The following is a 19,338-nucleotide window of genomic DNA, read 5'->3' on the forward strand; positions in this document are numbered from 1 at the left end:
TTTACAGAGGGTGAAGTCATGGGTTTTCTGTCATCTGATCTAAGTGAAGCAGGACAACAAAGGAGAAGTTAATCTATAACAAAGGTCATTAATTAAGAAGGCAGGTGGTTTTTGTACCTGATGTAGTTTTATTCTAAGTCATTGTACAGAACAGGAAGAATAATCAGGGAAATAAAAAGTTGTTACCATATGTGACTCAGATCAACTACATCTCTCTCAAGGCTTAGTGTTTTTTGTGGGTTCCAGGAGCTTTTAAATACTTATTTTCATAGCCCCAAGGGTTAATAAGACAACTGAGGAGAAGAAGCAGAGATGCAACAGGACAGGCAGAGGTGATCAAAGATGAAAATGAACTCATTCCTGACACTCACACCAGAGGCTGCTGAAAGATCATCTGGCATTCAGGGTTTTCTCAGCTTTGAGATTTTATAACTATATAGTTAAAGATCTGCCCAGCTATAAAATTTATTACTCTATCTTTGAAGCACACACAAATGACAAATCTTCAGAACTACTATGTTAAAACTTCTGGGGACACAAAACCACAAATCATTCAAAGAGTTTGCTTTATTGGCTGTTCTCAAATGGGCAAGCAGCTGTGTGTGTGTTTTTCTGATGTGAAAGCAGTCTAGAAAATGTAGTTTATTTTGGCATATTTTTTCTAGTGTTAAAGCAATCAGCATGGATACGTAAATTGTTGATAGTGAAAGACGTTTCATTAGTTTATTATTGTACACTGTTACACCGCTATAGGAAAAATTCTGTCTCAACTGCCAGATTCACGTGTCCCACCCTAAAAAAGCCAAAAGCCCTAAAAATACATGTGTATATGTATATATACACATAGATACACACACACACTATATATATGTGTGTATATATATATATCTCTCTCTCAAGTAATTCACTATACACTTCTAAATAGAGATATTGGAAGTCACTAAAGTAAAAAAAAAAAAAAAAGTCTAATATAGAAGAGTTATTCAGATTTGTATTCGTGTAGAACAAGCCAGTTCCTTTCATATTAACTATGCACACCACCTCCTTTCAAAAGAGATCTGGGAATGATAAAAACCAGTCGGAAGATGGTCTTAACTGTTTAGAAATCCAGTAACTTCCAATTTAAATGGTGCTTTTAGAAGAAGGAAAACAACGCCAGATTAAAGCCTGCCTTTAACCATAAGAGTCCCTGGAATCAAACCAAAAGTGCTGCCAAGAAGCCACAGGTGTTTATCACATGGACAGGAAAAAATATGATTTTGAAGGGCACAGTGACAGTTCTTCTCTGTCTCCACTAATGGGTTATAAGATTAAAGGTTAACAGCAGTACAAATACTATAATTATATAATGCTGGGTTTATTTTTCATTCGGGTTTACAAAAAAACCTTTTTGTCCGTGTGTTTCTGAGTGCTTGGAAGGTCTGCCAGCCACTGCCTTTCTTGTCACCAGAGCTCTCAGCAGGTTTACAAATGGACGTGCCCAAGACTGCCATCTGGTGGATATGATAGAAATTGAAACATATATATATGGGTTTTTTTTCTTGCAGGATTGGGGGTGGTAAGTAAATAAAACTAGTTGTCTAATAAGGTATACATTTAAAATATACTGAGGAGGGGAGTTCACTCATCACAGCAATAAGAAATATAAAATAACAAGGAATTAATTTAAGAAAGGTGTAGATCATATGGAAAAAATTACAAAACTGTACCGGGGACATTAAAAACACTTGTATAAATAGAAAGATGTAGCATCTTCCTGGTGGAACTCACCTTGGCTAAAGATACCAATGACCCCTACATTAATCTACACATATAACAATTCAATCAACACATTAATGAGATTTTTATTTGGCAGGGAAATCTTGGCCAAATTATTGAAAAATTCATCTGGAAGAATAAACACATTCAATTTTTGTAAAAGTAGAATAATAAGGGGCATTTTCCCCTATCAGATAATAAAATGTATAATAAAACTATGATAATTAAGATGACATGGTACTGACACACAACACAAAACGATAAAATAGAATGCTTATAAAAATACAAGCATATACATGAATATGTCATAAAGGACAACTTCAAATAATGAGAAAAGGTTGGCTTATGTAATAGCTGGTATAAGGGGATAATGGAAAAATCTATAGGAAAATGTTATATTAGATTTTTACCTCAGAAATAAGTTTCAGTTGTATTAAAGTACAAATATTCAAAAGGCCAATGTCTTAAAATATATGTAAATATTTACTTACTCAGGATATAAAAAATCGTCTTTGTATGCAACTGAAGGTTGATGAAACTGTTAAAGAAAATAAAATCCTGAAAATTTTGAATGTAAAAGTATGACACTTGTTGAAACATCAAATTTAACACAAAAGGTCTTTGTAGTTTACTGTATGTAAATTTTCAATTCTTTTAAAGTAATATAAAACAAAATAAACCCTGATTGATTTCAAAGGGTATATGAAGGGTAAAAGGGAATATTTTTGACCAAGGAGAGCTCTCTTATACTCTTCAGCTCTCAGCATCTTAGCCCTCTCTCTAGTACCACTCCAGTCATAGTGAGTAGAAAGCCCTTATTCTGCCTGTAGGAAAATCTGGCATCGAAACAAAAAGTTATTGTGTAAGAAAAAGCTCAGAAATTGCATGATGTGATTTTTTTGGGGGGGGAATACCCTATGAGGTTGAGATTGTATTTTTTTCAAAAATTAGGTCATTTCAGTATGGCTAGATGTCCTTTGGTCTTAGTCCAATCCGTGAATATCTTTCTTTAAAAACAACAACAAACCATAAACAGTATTACAGTATTGAAAGGCAAATGGTGAACTCAGGACAATAATTCATGACATATGTAACAGAATAATGGTTAAAATCCTATGTATATAAAGAGCTCTCACAAATCAAGAAAAATTATAAATATGTAAACACAATATCCTTTTTATGTTAAGAAAAAATGCTTCCAATTAACATGTGTGAACAGGCTTATAATAAAAGAATAAGCAAATATGAGAAAAACATTTTCACTCACTAGTAATCAAATAATTGGGAATTAAATCAAGAAAATGTAGGTTACAATATTTTACCCAGCAGCTTGGCAATGTGCAACATTGGTAAGAAAGTGAAAAACATGGGTACTCTTGTATACTATTAAGATTGTAAATGTGTACCCTCTTCTTGAAACGCAATTTGGGACACTGAATTTTGTTTCTGTATTCTATTTAACTCAAGATTTTATGAAAAATTCAAACATACAGAAAATTAGAGAAAATACAACAATTTTACCTATTGCCCAGATTTAACATTTTGACATCTTTACCTTTAAGGAGAAAATAAAAAGCTCGTTTTCCCAATGTCTTTAAAAAAGTAACCACTGTTCTAAAGTTAATGTGTATTATTTTCATGTGTGTTTTATATGTACATACTACATATCCATAAATTGTACCTATCATATTTCATCAACTCTAAGATTCTATCATTTTACGTACCATTCTTTTATATGTTAAGAAAAAATGCTGCCAATTAAACTACGAAATAATGTTTTGTTAACATTTAAGATTATTTTCTGGCCGGGCGCACTGGCTCACACCTGTAATCCCAGCACTTTGGGAGGCCCAGGCGGGTGGATCACGAGGTCAGGAGATCGAGACCATCTTGGCTAACACGGTGAAACCCCGTCTCTACTAAAAATACAAAAAATTAGCCGGGCGTAGTGGCGGGCGCCTGTAGTCCCAGCTACTCGGGAGGCTGAGGCAGGAGGCTGAGGCAGGAGTATGGTGTGAACCTGGGAGGCGGAGCTTGCAGTGAGCCGAGATTGCGCCACTGCTCTCCAGCCCGGACGAGAGTGCAAGACTCCGTCTCAAAAAAAAAAAAAAAGATTATTTTCTAATACTTATTATAACAGGGTTTTAGGACAGATCTTTTTTTAATCTTACATATGCTGTTATTTCTGTGTTATATGCCAAATCATAATATAATCATTTTGAAGACATTTTATGTTTTGAGACAGGGTCATGCTCTGTCACCCAAGCTGGAGTGCAATGACTCACTGAAACCTCTGCCTCCTGAATTCAAGCGATTCTCCTACCTCAGCCTCCCAGGTAGCTGGGATTACAGGTGCACACCACCACACCTGGCTAATTTTTGTATTTTTAGTAGAGATGGGATTTCGCCATGCTGGCCAGGCTGGTCTCGAACTCTTGACCTCAAGTGATCTGTCCACGTCGCCCTCCCATAGTGCTGGGATTACAGGTGTGAGCCACCACGCCTGGCCTTGAAGACATTTTAAACAGCACTTAAATATTAACACATGTATTCCCGACACAGTACAAAACCCAATTATGAATTGAGATATGACCAAGCTGGTGCAACTATGGCATGATGGCTGCCTTAGTCAAAGACAATTGCTAAGATGCCATTGATTTAAGATGCTTCCTGGCCAGGCACGGTGGCTCACACCTGTAATTCCAGCACTTTGGGAGGCTGAGGGGGGTGGATCACCTGAGGTCGGGAGTTCGAGACCAGCCTGGCCAACATGGAGAAACCCCCACTCTACTGAAAATACAAAACCAGCCGGGCGTGGTGACGCATTCCTGTAATCCCAGCTACTTGGGACCCTGAGGCAGGAGAATCGCTTGAACCTGGGAGGCGGAGGTTGCAGTAAGCCAAGATCGCGCCATTGCACTGCAGCCTGGGTGACAAGAGTGAAACTCCGTCTCAAAAATAAAAAAATAAAAATAAAGATGCTTCCCAATTTCAAAGAAATTAAAATATGCAGTGTGTTTTGGAATTAATTTTGGAGACAAATTTACATACAAGACATCCCCTTATAACTTGCTTTCTCTCAGCATCATGTTTTCAAAGTAGTAAAAGACAGCTCACTGCGTAAGGAAGCCAACAGCACCTGGCTGCTGCTGGAGCTCGGGACTCTCTTAGCTCAGCGCTCCCTCCATTTTACTGAGCCACCCCAGAAAACGCTGTTTCATGCTAATGGGTACTAGTAGGCTAAGGAGTTATTCCTTCTTGGTAACATCTGCCTTAAATCAGGAAAATGGTCTTTTCAAAGGCCCAGGAATTCACATATCATCTGGGACCAGGGTGAAGCACTTGCTTTGGGGACAAAATTTAAGGAATGGCAAGTAATCAAGATAAATATTTTATTTTTTTAATTTTAGATATTTTAATGCAACATTAAAAAAACAAAACTAATGCAAAATGGCAAACATAATATAAAAATTTTAAAAAGAAAAAGGGGAAAAAAAGAATCATTACAGAGTTTTCCATTTGCCTTAGGCTCCCACATGGCTTGGCATGGTACAGTTACTAATCCTGTTTTACAGGGGGAGGAAAGGGAGTGACAGATTAAAATGAGTAAGCAACATGGTCCCATAATACAATTAAAAATGTAAATGTACAACAGAAACACACAAAATAATTATAGGAAAGGCGAACAATTTTCAATATTACATCCCCAAATGGATGCAAGCTCTTACTATTAGAATGTGGATTATTAGTTGTATTTTATTAGAAGGAACTAGATTTAGGCCATGTGCGGTGGCTCATGTCTGTACTCCCAGTACTTTGGGAGGCCGAGGCAGGAGGATTGCTTGAGGACAGGAGTTCGATGCTGCAGTGCGCTATGATGCCACTGCACTCCAGCCTGGGCAACAGAGTGAGACCTTGTCTTGAAAATAAAAAATAAAAGGAACTAAATTTAAATATGGTGAAGACAATGTATACCTGCCAGATGTCAGCACTTAGGAGGCTATAGTAATCAAAATGATGTGATATTTCCACAGGGTTAGACAAAAAAAAAAAAAAACAATAGGGCAGAAGAAACTAGAAATGGACCACACATACTTGGGGAATGGGAATCTGACAGGGGTGGCATGGTGTTGGCACAATTAGCTAGCTGGATGGAAAAAAAAGATTCCTTAGTTCACATACTATGTAACAAGAAATTCAAGAATGATTAAAAACCTAAATATATGTGCTTGGGAGGTAGAAGACTTCTAAAATGGCTGGAAGGTAATATTAGAGATCCTTCTGTAGTTCACAAGCATGATGATTGGGTTTTCACACTTACGTGTGAGATGTGCCTCCCCTCAGCCTTGTTACATTATCCACCTGATATGAAAATGAAAATGTATAAATTTAAAAAATTAGAGACTATATGAACTTGGGATGAGGATGATTTCCTAAACAAGAAAACCATATAGCAAAAAAATGACAAATAGCAAGACTGCATAAACAAAGTAAAGAAAAAAAAAAACAGTCTGAGAGGTTTTGCAGCTCGCATAACAAAGGATTAGTATCTACACTATATAGAAAAAGACAAACCCAATGGAAAAATGGACAAGTGGTGTGAGCATTCAATTCAGAAAAGAGGAAACTCAAATGGCCAATATATACAGGAAAGATGTTTTTCTCACATGTAATCAGAAATGCAAATTATATACTATTTCATGCTTATCCAATTTTTTTTTTCTGTGTGTTAGAGACAGGGTCTTATTCTGTTACCCAGGCTGACATGCAGTGATCCATTTGTAGCTCACTGCAGACTTGAACTCCTGGGCTTAAGGGATCCTCCTGCTTCAGCCTCCAAGTAGCTAGGACTACAGGTACACGCCACCATGTCCAGCCAATTTTCTGTTTGTTTGTTTTCCTCCTCTCCCTCTCCCTCCTCTCCCCTCCTTTTTTCAGTTAGGATTTTTAGTGAAATAATTTGTTTACATTAAGGTTTTTGATCGTACATGTAAAATATATTATTACAACCATTTAAAATACGTTTTAAAGTCATTGGATTTAATTAACTCCTAGAGTATAGGATCTTTAGGAGCCTACAGAACTTTCATGAAGACTTCACATTTTAAAATTAGTTACAATCAGAAGTACACTAGACTTAAGAATGTTTATGTAGTTCAAGCTCCCCCTAAAATGTTCTTTTTTCTTTTTTTGAGACAGAGTCTCGCTCTGTCGCCCAGGCTGGAGTGCAGTGGCATGATTTTGGCTCACTGCAACCTCCGCCTCCCAGGTTCAAGAGATTTTCCTGTCTCAGCCTCCTGAGTAGCTAGGCCTACAGGCACCCGCCACCAGGCTCAGCTAATTTTTCTATTTTTAGTAGAGACGGGGTTTCACCAGGTTGGCCAGGCCGGTCTCTAACTCCTGACCTCAGGTGATCCACCCACCTTGGCCTCCCAAACTGCTAGGATTACAGGCGTGAGGCACTGTGCCCAGCAGAACCCAGTAACTTTCAAGAGTATACTTCAGTAGAACCAAAGTGCTATCAATTATAAGCAGTCTTAAGTGCAATTTTAATAGCAAATATTAAATATTTAAAATAAACTTTATACTATATAGATTTATTATGATTATTCATAGGCAAAATCTCATGAAAATAAACCCCATGGTACTCTATATCATGTTACTGTGGAATTTTGTTAAGATAAATTGCATTTCAGGCTGGGCGCGGTGGCTCACGCCTGTAATCCCAGCACTTCGGGAGGCCAAGGCAGGCGGATCATCCGAGGTCAGGAGTTCGAGACCAGCCTGGCCAACATGGTGAAACCCCATCTCTACTAAAAATACAAAAAAATTAGCTGGGCGTGGTGGTGGACACCTGTAATCCCAGCTACTCATGAGGCTGAGGCAGAAGAATCGCTTGAACCCGGGAGGCGGAGGTTGCAGTGAGCCGAGATCGTGCCATTGCACTCCAGCCTGGGCAACAAACGTGAAACTCCATCTCAAATAATAATAAATAATAAATTGCATTTCATAACTTCAAGACTAAGGAATGAAGCAAAACCACCTCTTCATAATCGGTGCCCAAAAAAGTAAGTGTAAACGACTCAGAAGGAAAGAAGGTATCAGACCCACTATTAGAGTAACTCCTGGGTGGTACTGGTCCTCTTCATCTTAAATGCATTATAGGTGAATGTTACATGGAAAGAATACATTTGTTGTACAGATTTAATCATTAAAAACATCACTGTTGCCAATATTATAGACTAGGTTTACTAGTTAAAAGAAGTAAAGCCCAATCTTTCATTCTCCCCTTCGATAAAGGGGATGGCTCTATTGTGTCCCACTGGAGTTGTGGATACTTACAAGACAGCAGAAATACTAACTTCCTAAGTGCCCCTCACCTCTGAATTAGAAGAGCATATCCACCAGTTACATCTGAGCACAAAACAGTGTACTAGTAAGTGGTGTTCGCAGGTAAAATAAAACTGAAACAGGAAATAAGGGGGAGAAAATACCACAGCCAGAAAAGCCAGCAGGAAGTGAGAAATGGCAGTGATGCTGCCTGAAAAGCAATGTATTCTCTATTACTAGCTACACCTATTTACTTCTAGACCATAATGTAACATACACAAATCATCAAAACAACGGGCAAAAACAAACACTTGTTTAGCATTTTCTTTAGGGTTTACAAAATAACTCCCAAAGTTGAATAGAAAAAAACTTAAAAGCAATTTAGCATAAAAACCACAGTGCAAACTGTTATAATGCCCATTATGAACTAAAAGCAAGTAACTCCATTTCAGTGCATTTTCTAGTACAGAATTTAAAAAGTAACTTCAGAATTGCTTTGAAATTAAATCATCGCTTGAATTCATCTTAACAATTATGTTAGCATTTGACTATTTTACATATACAATGGATTTTTTGCACAACTAGGAATTGTCTAATATGTGAAAAACATCACTTTGCTGTTTTTCACTAAATACTATTTAGCTTCTCAAAACAAAATGTGTTCCACAAGAAATCTTATCACGTTTTCCCTTAATACTTAAACCAGATGAACTTCAAAACACAAATGAAGGCAATTTGGAAGAGGAAATGTCAGTGTGAGATGTCATTTAAAAAATATAACCTTAAATTCAAGACAAGGAATAATAATATTTGGTCAGCAAAAGATATTTGATGGACATGTTCCAGTTAATTTCAAGTACTGAAGTTGGATAAAGACTTGGGCACCATATATTGCTCTGGTTTGCGTATTTTCCAAGGTTTCAGAAAATATATCAGGCAGTTTGAAAAGTAAACTAATGAGGCTGTAATTCCTGGCTCAAATATAAGGCTAATATGATTATATAAACATTTTTTCCCCAACTAATATTATTTCTCCTGTTATTAAAAACCATTTTAAAGCCTGGATAGAAAGAAGAATAACAACTGGCAAGGCAGCGCCATTATTTTCATATAGGAAGACCAGTTCATTACACCTTTTTTCTTTCTTTTTTGAGACGGAGTTTCCCTCTGTTGCCCAGGCTGTAGTGCAGTGGTGCGATCTCGGCTCACTGCAATCTCCACCTCCCAGGTTCAAGCGATTCTCCTGCCTCAAACTCACGAGTAGCTGGGACTACACGCACGCAGCACCACACCAAGTTAATTTTTTTATTTTTATTTTTTAAGTAGAGACAGGTTTCACCATTTTAGCCAGGCTGGTCTCAAACTGTTGACCTCAAGTGATCTGCCCGCCTTGGCCTGCCAAAGTGCTGGGATTACAGGCGTGAGCCACTGCGCCTGGCCTTCATTATAATTTTTTTTGAATGACAATGCAACTCCCAATGGATTTCTACTTTTAGCATTAAGAAATTATGACTCTTGGTGGTAAATTCTACTCAGGTTAATAAACTAATGGTGAAGCAGCTTGGAAGCATTTGTTGCTTAGATTGTTTATTCCTTCACAATGTTATTTTAAAATTTGATAGTTTTTTTTAATATAAAAGAGACATATATTTAAAATTTGAGATGGAATCTTGCTGTTGCCCAGGCTGCTGTGCAGTGGCTGGATCATAGCTCACTGCAGCCTTGAACTCCTGAACTCAAGCAATCCTCCTGCCTCAGTTTCCCAACTAGCTGGGACTATAGGCATGCTAGAATACTTAAAATTTTTTTGTGTGTAGAAACCAGGTCTTGCTATGTTGTCCAGGCGGGTCTTGAACTCCTGGCCTCAAGCAATCCTCCTGCTTTAGCCTCTGGGATTACAGGCATAAGGTACCACATTCAGCTAAGCTTTTTTTTTTTTTTTTTTTTTTTTTTTTGAGATGGAGTCTTGCTCTTGTTGCCCAGGCTGGAGTGCAATGGCATGAACTCAGCTCACTGCAACCTCTGTCACCTGGGTTCAAGCGATTCTCCTGGCTCAGCCTCCCGAGTAGCTGGGATTACAGGCATGCGCCACCATGCCTGGCTAATTTTGTATTTTTAGTAAAGACAGGGTTTCTCCATGTTGGTCAGGCTGGTCTCAAACTCCCGATCTCAGGTGATCTGCCTGCCTCGGCCTCCCAAAGTGCTCTGGGATTACAGGCATGAGCCACTGTGCCTACCCTTAACAAAAAACTTTAATCATTGCAAAATAACAGATCAATATTTAGAAGAACTGCATAATTCAGTGAACCAGTATTTTCCAAATGACTAATTCATGATGTGACAAAATCATGCATAGCCAGAAGGTCCATTCAAAATGCAAGACAGACCCAGTGGATTTTAACAAAGAAAAGTTCTCTAATAAACTTTCCAATTTCACATTGCAACCAACCTTCAAGAAACTATCAGTTGTCAAGTTTTGATATCTACAATTATCTGAAGTGACTAAAATACTCCTGTTTTCCAACTACCTATCTGTGTGAGGCCAGGTTTCTTCATATACTTCAACCACCGGGCCATACCACACTGCAACAGACTGAATGCAGAAGCACAAACAAGAATTCAGTCCAACATTAAAGGGCTCACAAAAATGAAAAACGGTCCTTTTTACACTGAATTTTTCTATCTTAACTTATAAGACAATTATTTTTCATAAAATGGTTTATATATTAACATGTAATTGTTTTATTTGTTAACAAATTAAAACAGTATGTATAATTTCTCAGCTTTAATTTCTAATATAGTAAATATCGATAGTATCCACAAAAGCAAAAGTTCATTGCAACATACAATTTGTAAGAGTATAAGTGGGTCCTCAGACCAAAATACTTGAGAATAGCCAGGCTAGGAAATTCAGATGAGTCAACACTGAACATGGGTTTTTCTTTTACTAACTCATACATTATTTCTATTTCAAGTACCAGTAACCCCCACCCTGCCCCCTGCCGAAAAAGTTGTGTGTTTTGTTTTGTTTTGTTTTTTGAGACGGAGTCTCGCTCTGTCGCCATGCTGGAGTGCAGTGGCGCAATCTTAGCTCACTGCAACCTCCGCCTCCTGGGTTCAAGCAATTCTTCTGCCTCAGCCTCCCGAGTAGCTGGGATTACAGGCAAGCGCCACCACGCCCAGCTAATTTTTGTATTTTTAGTACAGACAGGGTTTCACCACGTTGGCCAGGATGGTCTCCATCTCTTGACCTCGTGATCCGCTCGCCTTGGCCTCCCAAAATGCTGGGATTACAGGCGTGAGCCAACGCACCCGGCCAAAGGCAGGCTTTTTTAAAAGGAGTATAAATATTTCTGGAGTAGAGAAGGGGTTAATATTGTCCTGTACAGTTTGGTTAATTCCTCTTTGGAATTAATTTTCACAAATATGCCAACCACATAAGAAGTTTAAAATAACATTAAAAACTGAATCATACCAAATAGTAATATGTCACACTGTTTTTATCAATTCTTTATTTAGGTAACAAGTTGGTTATGTTCACTGCATTGTATGAAACATCACAATATCATACTGGAAAGTACTATCAGCACAGGGTTGGATCAGAGTGGACAGTTTGAACGATAAACCATTTTGCATTCTTCATTCCCTATCTTTTAACAATCCCCCAAACCCAGTAAAGGGACAAACAGCTTTTCACATCATCATGTAAAGCACTTTAACTTACAAGGCTAAAATCTAAAGAATAAATAAAATATACTGTGGCAATAATTCCTTTTAGACCAAAAATCAGGTGCACAATAAATCAAATGATCAGGAAAGCTGTCTGTATTTAAACGTGTGGCTCTCCAGAAACAGCTTCAGGAAAATGTTACAGAAAATACCATGAATTCCATTTCACACAGGACCAGATGATGACTCATTTTAACTACACACAAGGGCAATTACATCCTGCTGAAACACAATTTAAACATATAGGAAAATGTTTACAAAGCATCCACAACATGTAAACCATGTACAAATGGATATATTCATTACTTCTCCTAACCCAGAAACTTCAGATAAATACTTTACTCTTCATGTTCAGCATTAATTGAATTTAATACATGCAAAACTCAGAAGAATTCAAGGTTACTGTAAAAATAGAATTAAACTAATAAATCTTCAAGTACCTTATGTGACAACGACTCTGTACCGTGCCCAATGTTATAAAATGAAAGGTTACTGAACCCATGAAAATATCTCTGTAGTATTTCCTTAGATCTAAAATAGATAATTTTAAATGTATTTATAGTAATTTCAATGTGATATTCTGAGCTTTTAAAATAACATAAAGGATTAAAAATACCAAATTACACAAAACTCGTATCTTAAAAGCTGAAAAAAATAAAACTATAGAAACCCACATGTAAAACAAAAATCACAATTTACATTATAAAGGCAAATCTCATCTTTAAAAAATTTCCAACAGTGAGATGTCAAAGCAAATTATAAATAGCCATAAATTAATCCATTTGGTTTCAAAAGATTTTCTAGTGAGAGTTGAAGGATGCAGTAGATACATGCATAAAATTTGTAAGGGTTTATAATATTATTCCCAAATACACTTTATCTTGAAGCAAGGCAACATTACAATTTGGACATTATTGGAGAACCCAGTTTGGTAATACAGGTAAAATTGGAAAAAAATTAAATAACAATCAATAATAAATACATATTCTATAGAAATTGCTCAAATGAAATTCCAAGCCACAGAGCTGCAAAAGGCTTCCAACGTGGTGAACTGAAAAAAGGAACATATCATACAATTCTTTACTCTTACATGCTTACATGTTGTGTGTTTTGTTTAAAGAAAAAAAACAATGTATTTTCAGAGTATAGCTAACTATATTTCCCATGCACCTCAGGCACATTGTTGATTTGTGGTGAAATAACTCCACTGGTTTCTAGGGACAAAAGTTCAATACAGATGTAATGAGTATGCCTGAGGTTGGCAAAAAATACTGTAGTACAGGCAATGCTACAAGTGGCAACTGTCAGAAAACACAAATATGAACAAATGATGGGAAATGCTAATGATTTTCTGCTCATATCACAAAACGTTGGGAATCCGCAAGAATATTTTCCCCTTGTATTGAAGAAAATTGTGATTAAAAGTTTTTTCCCCCAATTTTCAGAATCAAAAGCATTTTAGAAGGTTTTTAAGGCTACCATGGGTCTTCTAGATCTCCAGCACCCTACAGGAAGAGAAAAGGAAGAATATTATTATTTACCTATATCACTTCCAGACTGGATTGAATTTCAAAAGAAAACAAAATTGATGAACAAATTACCTTCCTTTCTTTGTCTGAAAAGGGTACTTTTACAGAGAGATGCTGTGTATTGCATATTGTGTGTGTACACGTGTATCTAATATAGATAGATAACTGGGTTGGGTTATTTTCCTCCCCTCTCCATCAAATGCCTTCCTTTCTCAAAGCACTTAAAAATATTCTGGCATTGGAAAAATACATCAAAACATCAGCTATAACATCCAAAGATTCCAAAGTTTCAATTTATGGTAACTTAAAGCAACTTTAGACACATGATATAAATATAAACGTAAAGAAGAAAAGTTAATGTTCTACAGTCATAAAATAATTTTAAAAAAATATTTTCCCCCATGTGACAAATCTATAATTTAAAAATCCCTTTAAACAAAAACTCTCATCTGCCACTATTTTAAAAATAGCCCATAATTATTCAATTTATTAATAACTAACAAAAATTTGTAACAAAATGGACAATTCTGCAATCTTTAAAATGCTCACTGTGGCAAATTTTCTCACATGTCTATGTGTGCCCATAATGTCCAAAGATTAATATTTTGTACCACAAAAGATGGATAAGAAAAAGAATAGATTTAAGTATGCAACACATATATTTTAATATTAAACTTCTTTCCTTTTTGTTAATGAAAAAAGGTAGGCCAAAAGTGTTCTAAATGTTATATAAATACAAATGAATTTCTAATGGGTATTCTTCCAATATACCAAGCTTGGTTGTTTTTAAAAAATTAATTCAAAAATAAGTACAACATGCATAGATTATTCCACATCACATGCTTTATTTGGACTTAAACACTTATAATTTCATTCTAAACACTTGGTTGACATACATTTTGATGTGTGTAGTTAGGCTATACAGAATATACAAACCAAAGCTGTATGAATAATACATAGGTTTTTCAAAAGTTATGTTTCATAAAGAATACAGAGAAAGGAAAAATAGCCACACATCCAATATCTCACAACTTCTAAAAATAAAACTACAGAGATGTAAAATATAAACAAATCAAACAACACACAAATTATCATCCTTGAAAGAAAAATTACAGGCCAGCATCAGCCATTCTTTGAAGAACTAAAATTATTAAAGAAAACATAAATTTATTACAAAGCTAACTATGAGTGTACTAATAGGTAAAATAATATGAAGCAGTATAATTCTACATTAACAAGTTTTTCCATAATATAGCGTAATCTCTCTGATCAAAATTTCTAATTCTATCTAGTATTAATTTAACTACTGACTTTAATTCATAATTGGTAGCCTAATTTCTGGCATACAATGTGAAATGACATATAATTTCATTAAATCCATAGTACTATAAATAGTCAATTTTACACTATCTCATAAAGGTGTATGCAAAGGCCTTTTTAAAAAACAAGGCTATCTGAATATAATAAAACTAGTTTTCCAAGATTCAAATAACAAAACGGTTATATAAATGCATACATTACACTTCCTAGGTTAAAAACCATCAAAGATCACAAAAATATTACCAAAAAGGAAAGTCATATTTTTTCACCACTCATCTTTGTCCCTGCATCTTCATTAGAGCTGTCTAATTCAGCAAGACCACTTTCTGATTCAGTATGGCTTTCCTGCATTGTCACTGGGTTTCCAGCATCACTGTTCGAAGAAGTAGCTGTGGCAGCTGGTTCAGCAGGGCTTTCTTCTCCCTCTACTTTAGCTAGCCTGTAACTAGTCAGCATCTCCTCCAGAAGTTGTCGGTAGTTTCCCCTATGATTAATTCTCATTTGCCTGAGAGCTTCCACCAATTTTCCCTGTGATCCACTTTCCTCTGCTTCATCGGAGGCCTTTTTTTAAGATTCAAGACCCCAGTGTCAGTAGACAAACTAGGATATCACATGTATTTCATAACACATTACAGCAAAATACTAATTTCTCTACCGAAAAGCAATATAGTCTAAGCATGAGAACATTTTATTAAATATCGATTCTTACCTGTATCAATTAATAAAAACTTCCAATTATAATCTCAAGTCATTTTAAGCAAACTACCATTAACTAGTTCATGTCTTATTTCAGTCATTTAAAGTTTAATCTGAAATTTACTCAGCTTTTATAATTCAACAGCAACACAAGCATTTCCTAAAACTGACTTACTTAAACAATATTTGGCTATATGATTTAGTACAAAAGAGAATTAATGCTTAAAGCAGTAGGAAAAGGACAGAAAAGCAGGCCATCAGAACAGTTTCTTCATCATTTCTGCTAAATAAGTAGGAAATACAAAACATAAAACTATATAAACAGATTTTTGAAAGATTTTAGAGTTTTCAAGGATAAAAACTGTATTTACTTTTTGCTCTTATTTTGATAAAAACATCTCTAGATAAAAATAAATTAAGTATTCTAAGTATGAATAATAAACTACTCAATCCTTTAATATTTTAGTGAATTTTGGAAAATCTACAGGTTTCTACAATAGTAACTACTTAATACTGTACAGAACAAGCTCTAATCATCCAAGCTGATCACAGTTAAGCTGACAGACTAAAATCAAGATATCCTTACATTATGTGTCTCTTGATATGATGCATTATAAAGTACAGTGATGTCCTGTATTCGTGCCAAAAAATGTTTAGAATGAATCTAATAATGCTAATTCCCAGTTTACAGGAAAAACGAGAATAGAGGGTCAAGTTAGAGCACACCATGAGAAAACAATCATATGAATTCAGAATGCAGGACGTATTATAAAAAACTGGCTCAGACTCTTCAAAGTCAGTGTCAAGGGGAAAAAAACAGGTGAGGGGCTTGACTGATTAAAGACTTGTTTAATGCGCTTGATTGATAAACTTGATTAGACTGGGATTCAAAATAACAATTATAATAGTCATTCTGGTGACAACTAGGGAAATTTAAACTTGATATTCGATATTATACAATTTATTATTTTATACACCTACAGTGTACCCACAAAAATTAAAAATAAAAAAATTAATTTTCTAAGGTATAATAATGGTATTATGGTTATATAGAAAAATGTCTTCATTCTTTTTTTTGGGGGGATGGAGTTTCACTCTTGTTGCCCAGGCTGGAGGGCAATGGCATGATCTCCGCTCACCGCAACCTCCACCTCCACCGCAACCTCCACCTCGATTCTCCTGCCTCAGCCTCCCGAGTAGCTGGGATTACAGGCATGCACCACCACGCCCGGCTAATTTTGCATTTTTAGTAGAGACAGGGTTTCTCCATGTTGGTCAGGCTGCTCTCGAACTCCCAACCTCAGGTGATCTGCCTGCTTCGGCCTCCCAAAGTGCTGGGATTACAGGTGTGAGCTACCGCGCCTGGCTGAAAAATATCTTCATTCTTAAGAGCTGCATGCTTAAATGTTTACAGGTAAAATATGATGTCTGCAATTTTCTCTCAAAGGGTTCAGTCAAAGAAAGAAAAAAAACAGTAGATATAGTAAGAAAAATAAAGCAACTATGGCAAAATGTTAACAGTTGTTGAATCTAGACAGACGATATACAGCTGTTCCAACATATCATATCCCCTTTTTAAATACATTTGGAAGTTTTCATCTTAAAATATTGGGAAAATAAAATACAAAATAGGTTATTGATGCAGTTGATCTGACACAAACTCTTAACCATCTTTAGACCATCTTTAGAGACTATTACACTACACTTTTGCAACAAAGATAACACTAATAAAGCCATATAATAAATGGCAATGTTTTATTAGAAAAATGAGAGCAGACGAATGTTATTTTTTAAAAAGTTTCCCTCATTGGCCAGGAGCAGTGACTCATGTCTGCAATTTCACCACTTTGGGAGACAGGGGTAGGAGGATTGCTTGAGGTCAGGAGTTCTAGGCCAGCCTGGGAAACACAATAAGACCCTATCTCTACAAAAAATGTTTAAAAGGAACACGCCCATAGTCCCAGCTACTTGGGGAACTGAGGCGAGAGGTTGAGCTAAGTCGAGGAGGTTGAGGCTTCAGTGACCCATGACCGTACCACTGAACTACAGTCTGGACGACAGAGTGAGACCCTCTTAAAAAAAGAAAAAAAAAATAGTGCTTGTTAGGCTGAGGTGAGTGGATCACGAGGTCAGGAGTTCAAGACCAGCCTGGACAAGATGGTGAAACCCTATCTCTACTAAAAATACAAAAAATTAGCAGCGCGCAGTGGCAGATGCCTGCAATCCCAGCTACTCAGGAGGCTGAGGCAGGAGAATCGCTTAACTCGGAAGGCGGAGGTTGCAGTGACCCGAGATCGCACCACTGCACTCCAGCCTGGGCGACAGAGTGAGACTGTCTCCAAAAAAAAAAAAAAAAAAGAAAAAGAAAAAGAAAAAAAAGTGCTTGTTTTCCTGCTTCAGACGGGGTGGTGGTGGGGATGGGGCGGGGAAGTATCCTCATGGCAAAAAATGGATGATACTGGGCCGGGCAAGGTAGCTCATGCCTGTAATCCCAGCACTTTGGGAGGCTGAGGTGGGTGGATCACCTGAGGTCAGGAGTTCGAGATCAGCCTGGCCAACACGGTGAAACCCCATCTCTACTAAAAATACAAAAATTAGCCAGGCATGGTGTGTGTACCAGTAATCTCAGCTACTCGGGAGGCTGAGGCAGGAGAATTGCTTGAACTTGGGAGGTGGAGGTTGCAGTGAGCCAAGATCACACCCACTGCACTCCAGCCTAGGCGACAGAGCAAGACTCCATCTCCAAAAAAAAAAAAAAGGTGATACTGTGTATGGCTCATGCTTTTTGGGTACATATATGTCTGTGTATCTGTTCATGTTAGCATATGTAAAAATACCTGCAAAGAAAGGAAATACAGCAATATAATGATAATGGGTAGGGAGTTCTAGATACTTTATTTTCTTTGAATTTTCCAATTTTCCACAACAAGCATATTAGCTGTCATTTAATTGCAAAATTTATTATGTGGACTTAAAACATGTTTCCCTAAATAAAGTTTCTCAGCCAGGGCTGGTGGCTCATGCCTGTAATCCCAGCACTTTGGGAGGCCAAGGTGAAAGCCCAGGAGTTTGAGACCAGCCTGGGCAATACAGGGAGACCCCGTCTCTACAAAATAAAAATTTAAAAATTTAGGTGTGGCAGCACACACCTCTGGTCCCAGCTACTTGGGAAGCTAAGGTGGGAGGATCACTTGAGCCCAGGAGGTTGAAATTACAGTGAGCCATGTTCATGCCTCTACACTCCAGCCTGGGCAATGGAGGAAGACCCTGTCATTCATTCATTCATTCATTCATAAATAAATAAATAAATAAAAAGTTTACCGTTTCAATCTATTCAGGAAGGGTTGAGATGGAACAACGTGTGGTAAGTATACTCTAATGATAAACCTTGTCAGTCTTTAAGAGGAAATTTTCTACTTTATGGTATATCACAAAGACCTTTTAATGCAGGGCCTACAACCCTCTCCCCCAGAAAACCCCCAAACCAAAAAAAAAAAAAAAAAAAGCCTACCATTTTATTAAAAAAAAATTACAGGACATTAAAATAAAATCTGCTTCAAAGATTTACACATAAAGTGCTTATCAACCCTTGTTCCACATTGGAATTACCTGTGGAGCTTTTAAAATTGCATACATGCCAAAGTTCCATTTCAAAATACACAGATTCAGTGGATTTGGGTTGTTCTTTTAAAGCCTGACAGGTAATTCTGATATACAGCCAGGGTTGAGAATCACTGATATAGACTAAATGGCATAACTCTATTTGGAGGTGCACTTATTAATAAGGTTGGATGTAAGGTTTTTCTATTTGTCGTATTTGGGTCAATTTTGGCAAGTTCAACAGATGAAGTACCTCTCGCTTTCCAACTGACATTTACATTATTAATCACCTGTATTTCTGTGAATTGCTATAGTAGTGATAGTTGGGGAAGAGAAGTTGCTTTTTAAAAGACATACCAGGTCAGGCGCAGTGGCT

General features: G+C 36.7%; 1 protein-coding gene and 1 pseudogene across 3 annotated transcripts in view; one reads left to right on the plus strand and one right to left on the minus strand.

Annotated features, from left to right (window-relative positions):
* Positions 1-1,342: 1,342 nt before the first annotated feature.
* The window catches only part of PPM1B (protein phosphatase, Mg2+/Mn2+ dependent 1B), a 77,843-nt gene continuing 59,847 nt past the window's right edge, over positions 1,343-19,338 (minus strand). Inside the window, exons 6-7 of one of the 3 annotated variants that reach the window (XM_054546670.1) lie at positions 2,250-2,296; positions 1,343-1,493 (exon numbers count right to left, since the gene is read on the minus strand). In XM_054546670.1, coding sequence (XP_054402645.1) covers positions 1,358-1,493; positions 2,250-2,296 — 183 coding nt within the window. In that variant the 3' untranslated portion in view covers positions 1,343-1,357. 3 annotated transcript variants of the gene reach the window in all.
* Positions 6,034-6,126, plus strand: LOC112132210 (small nucleolar RNA U13; annotated as a pseudogene).

Source organism: Pongo abelii, chromosome 12, assembly GCF_028885655.2.
Source record: "Pongo abelii isolate AG06213 chromosome 12, NHGRI_mPonAbe1-v2.0_pri, whole genome shotgun sequence".
Classification (NCBI taxonomy): domain Eukaryota; kingdom Metazoa; phylum Chordata; class Mammalia; order Primates; family Hominidae; genus Pongo; species Pongo abelii.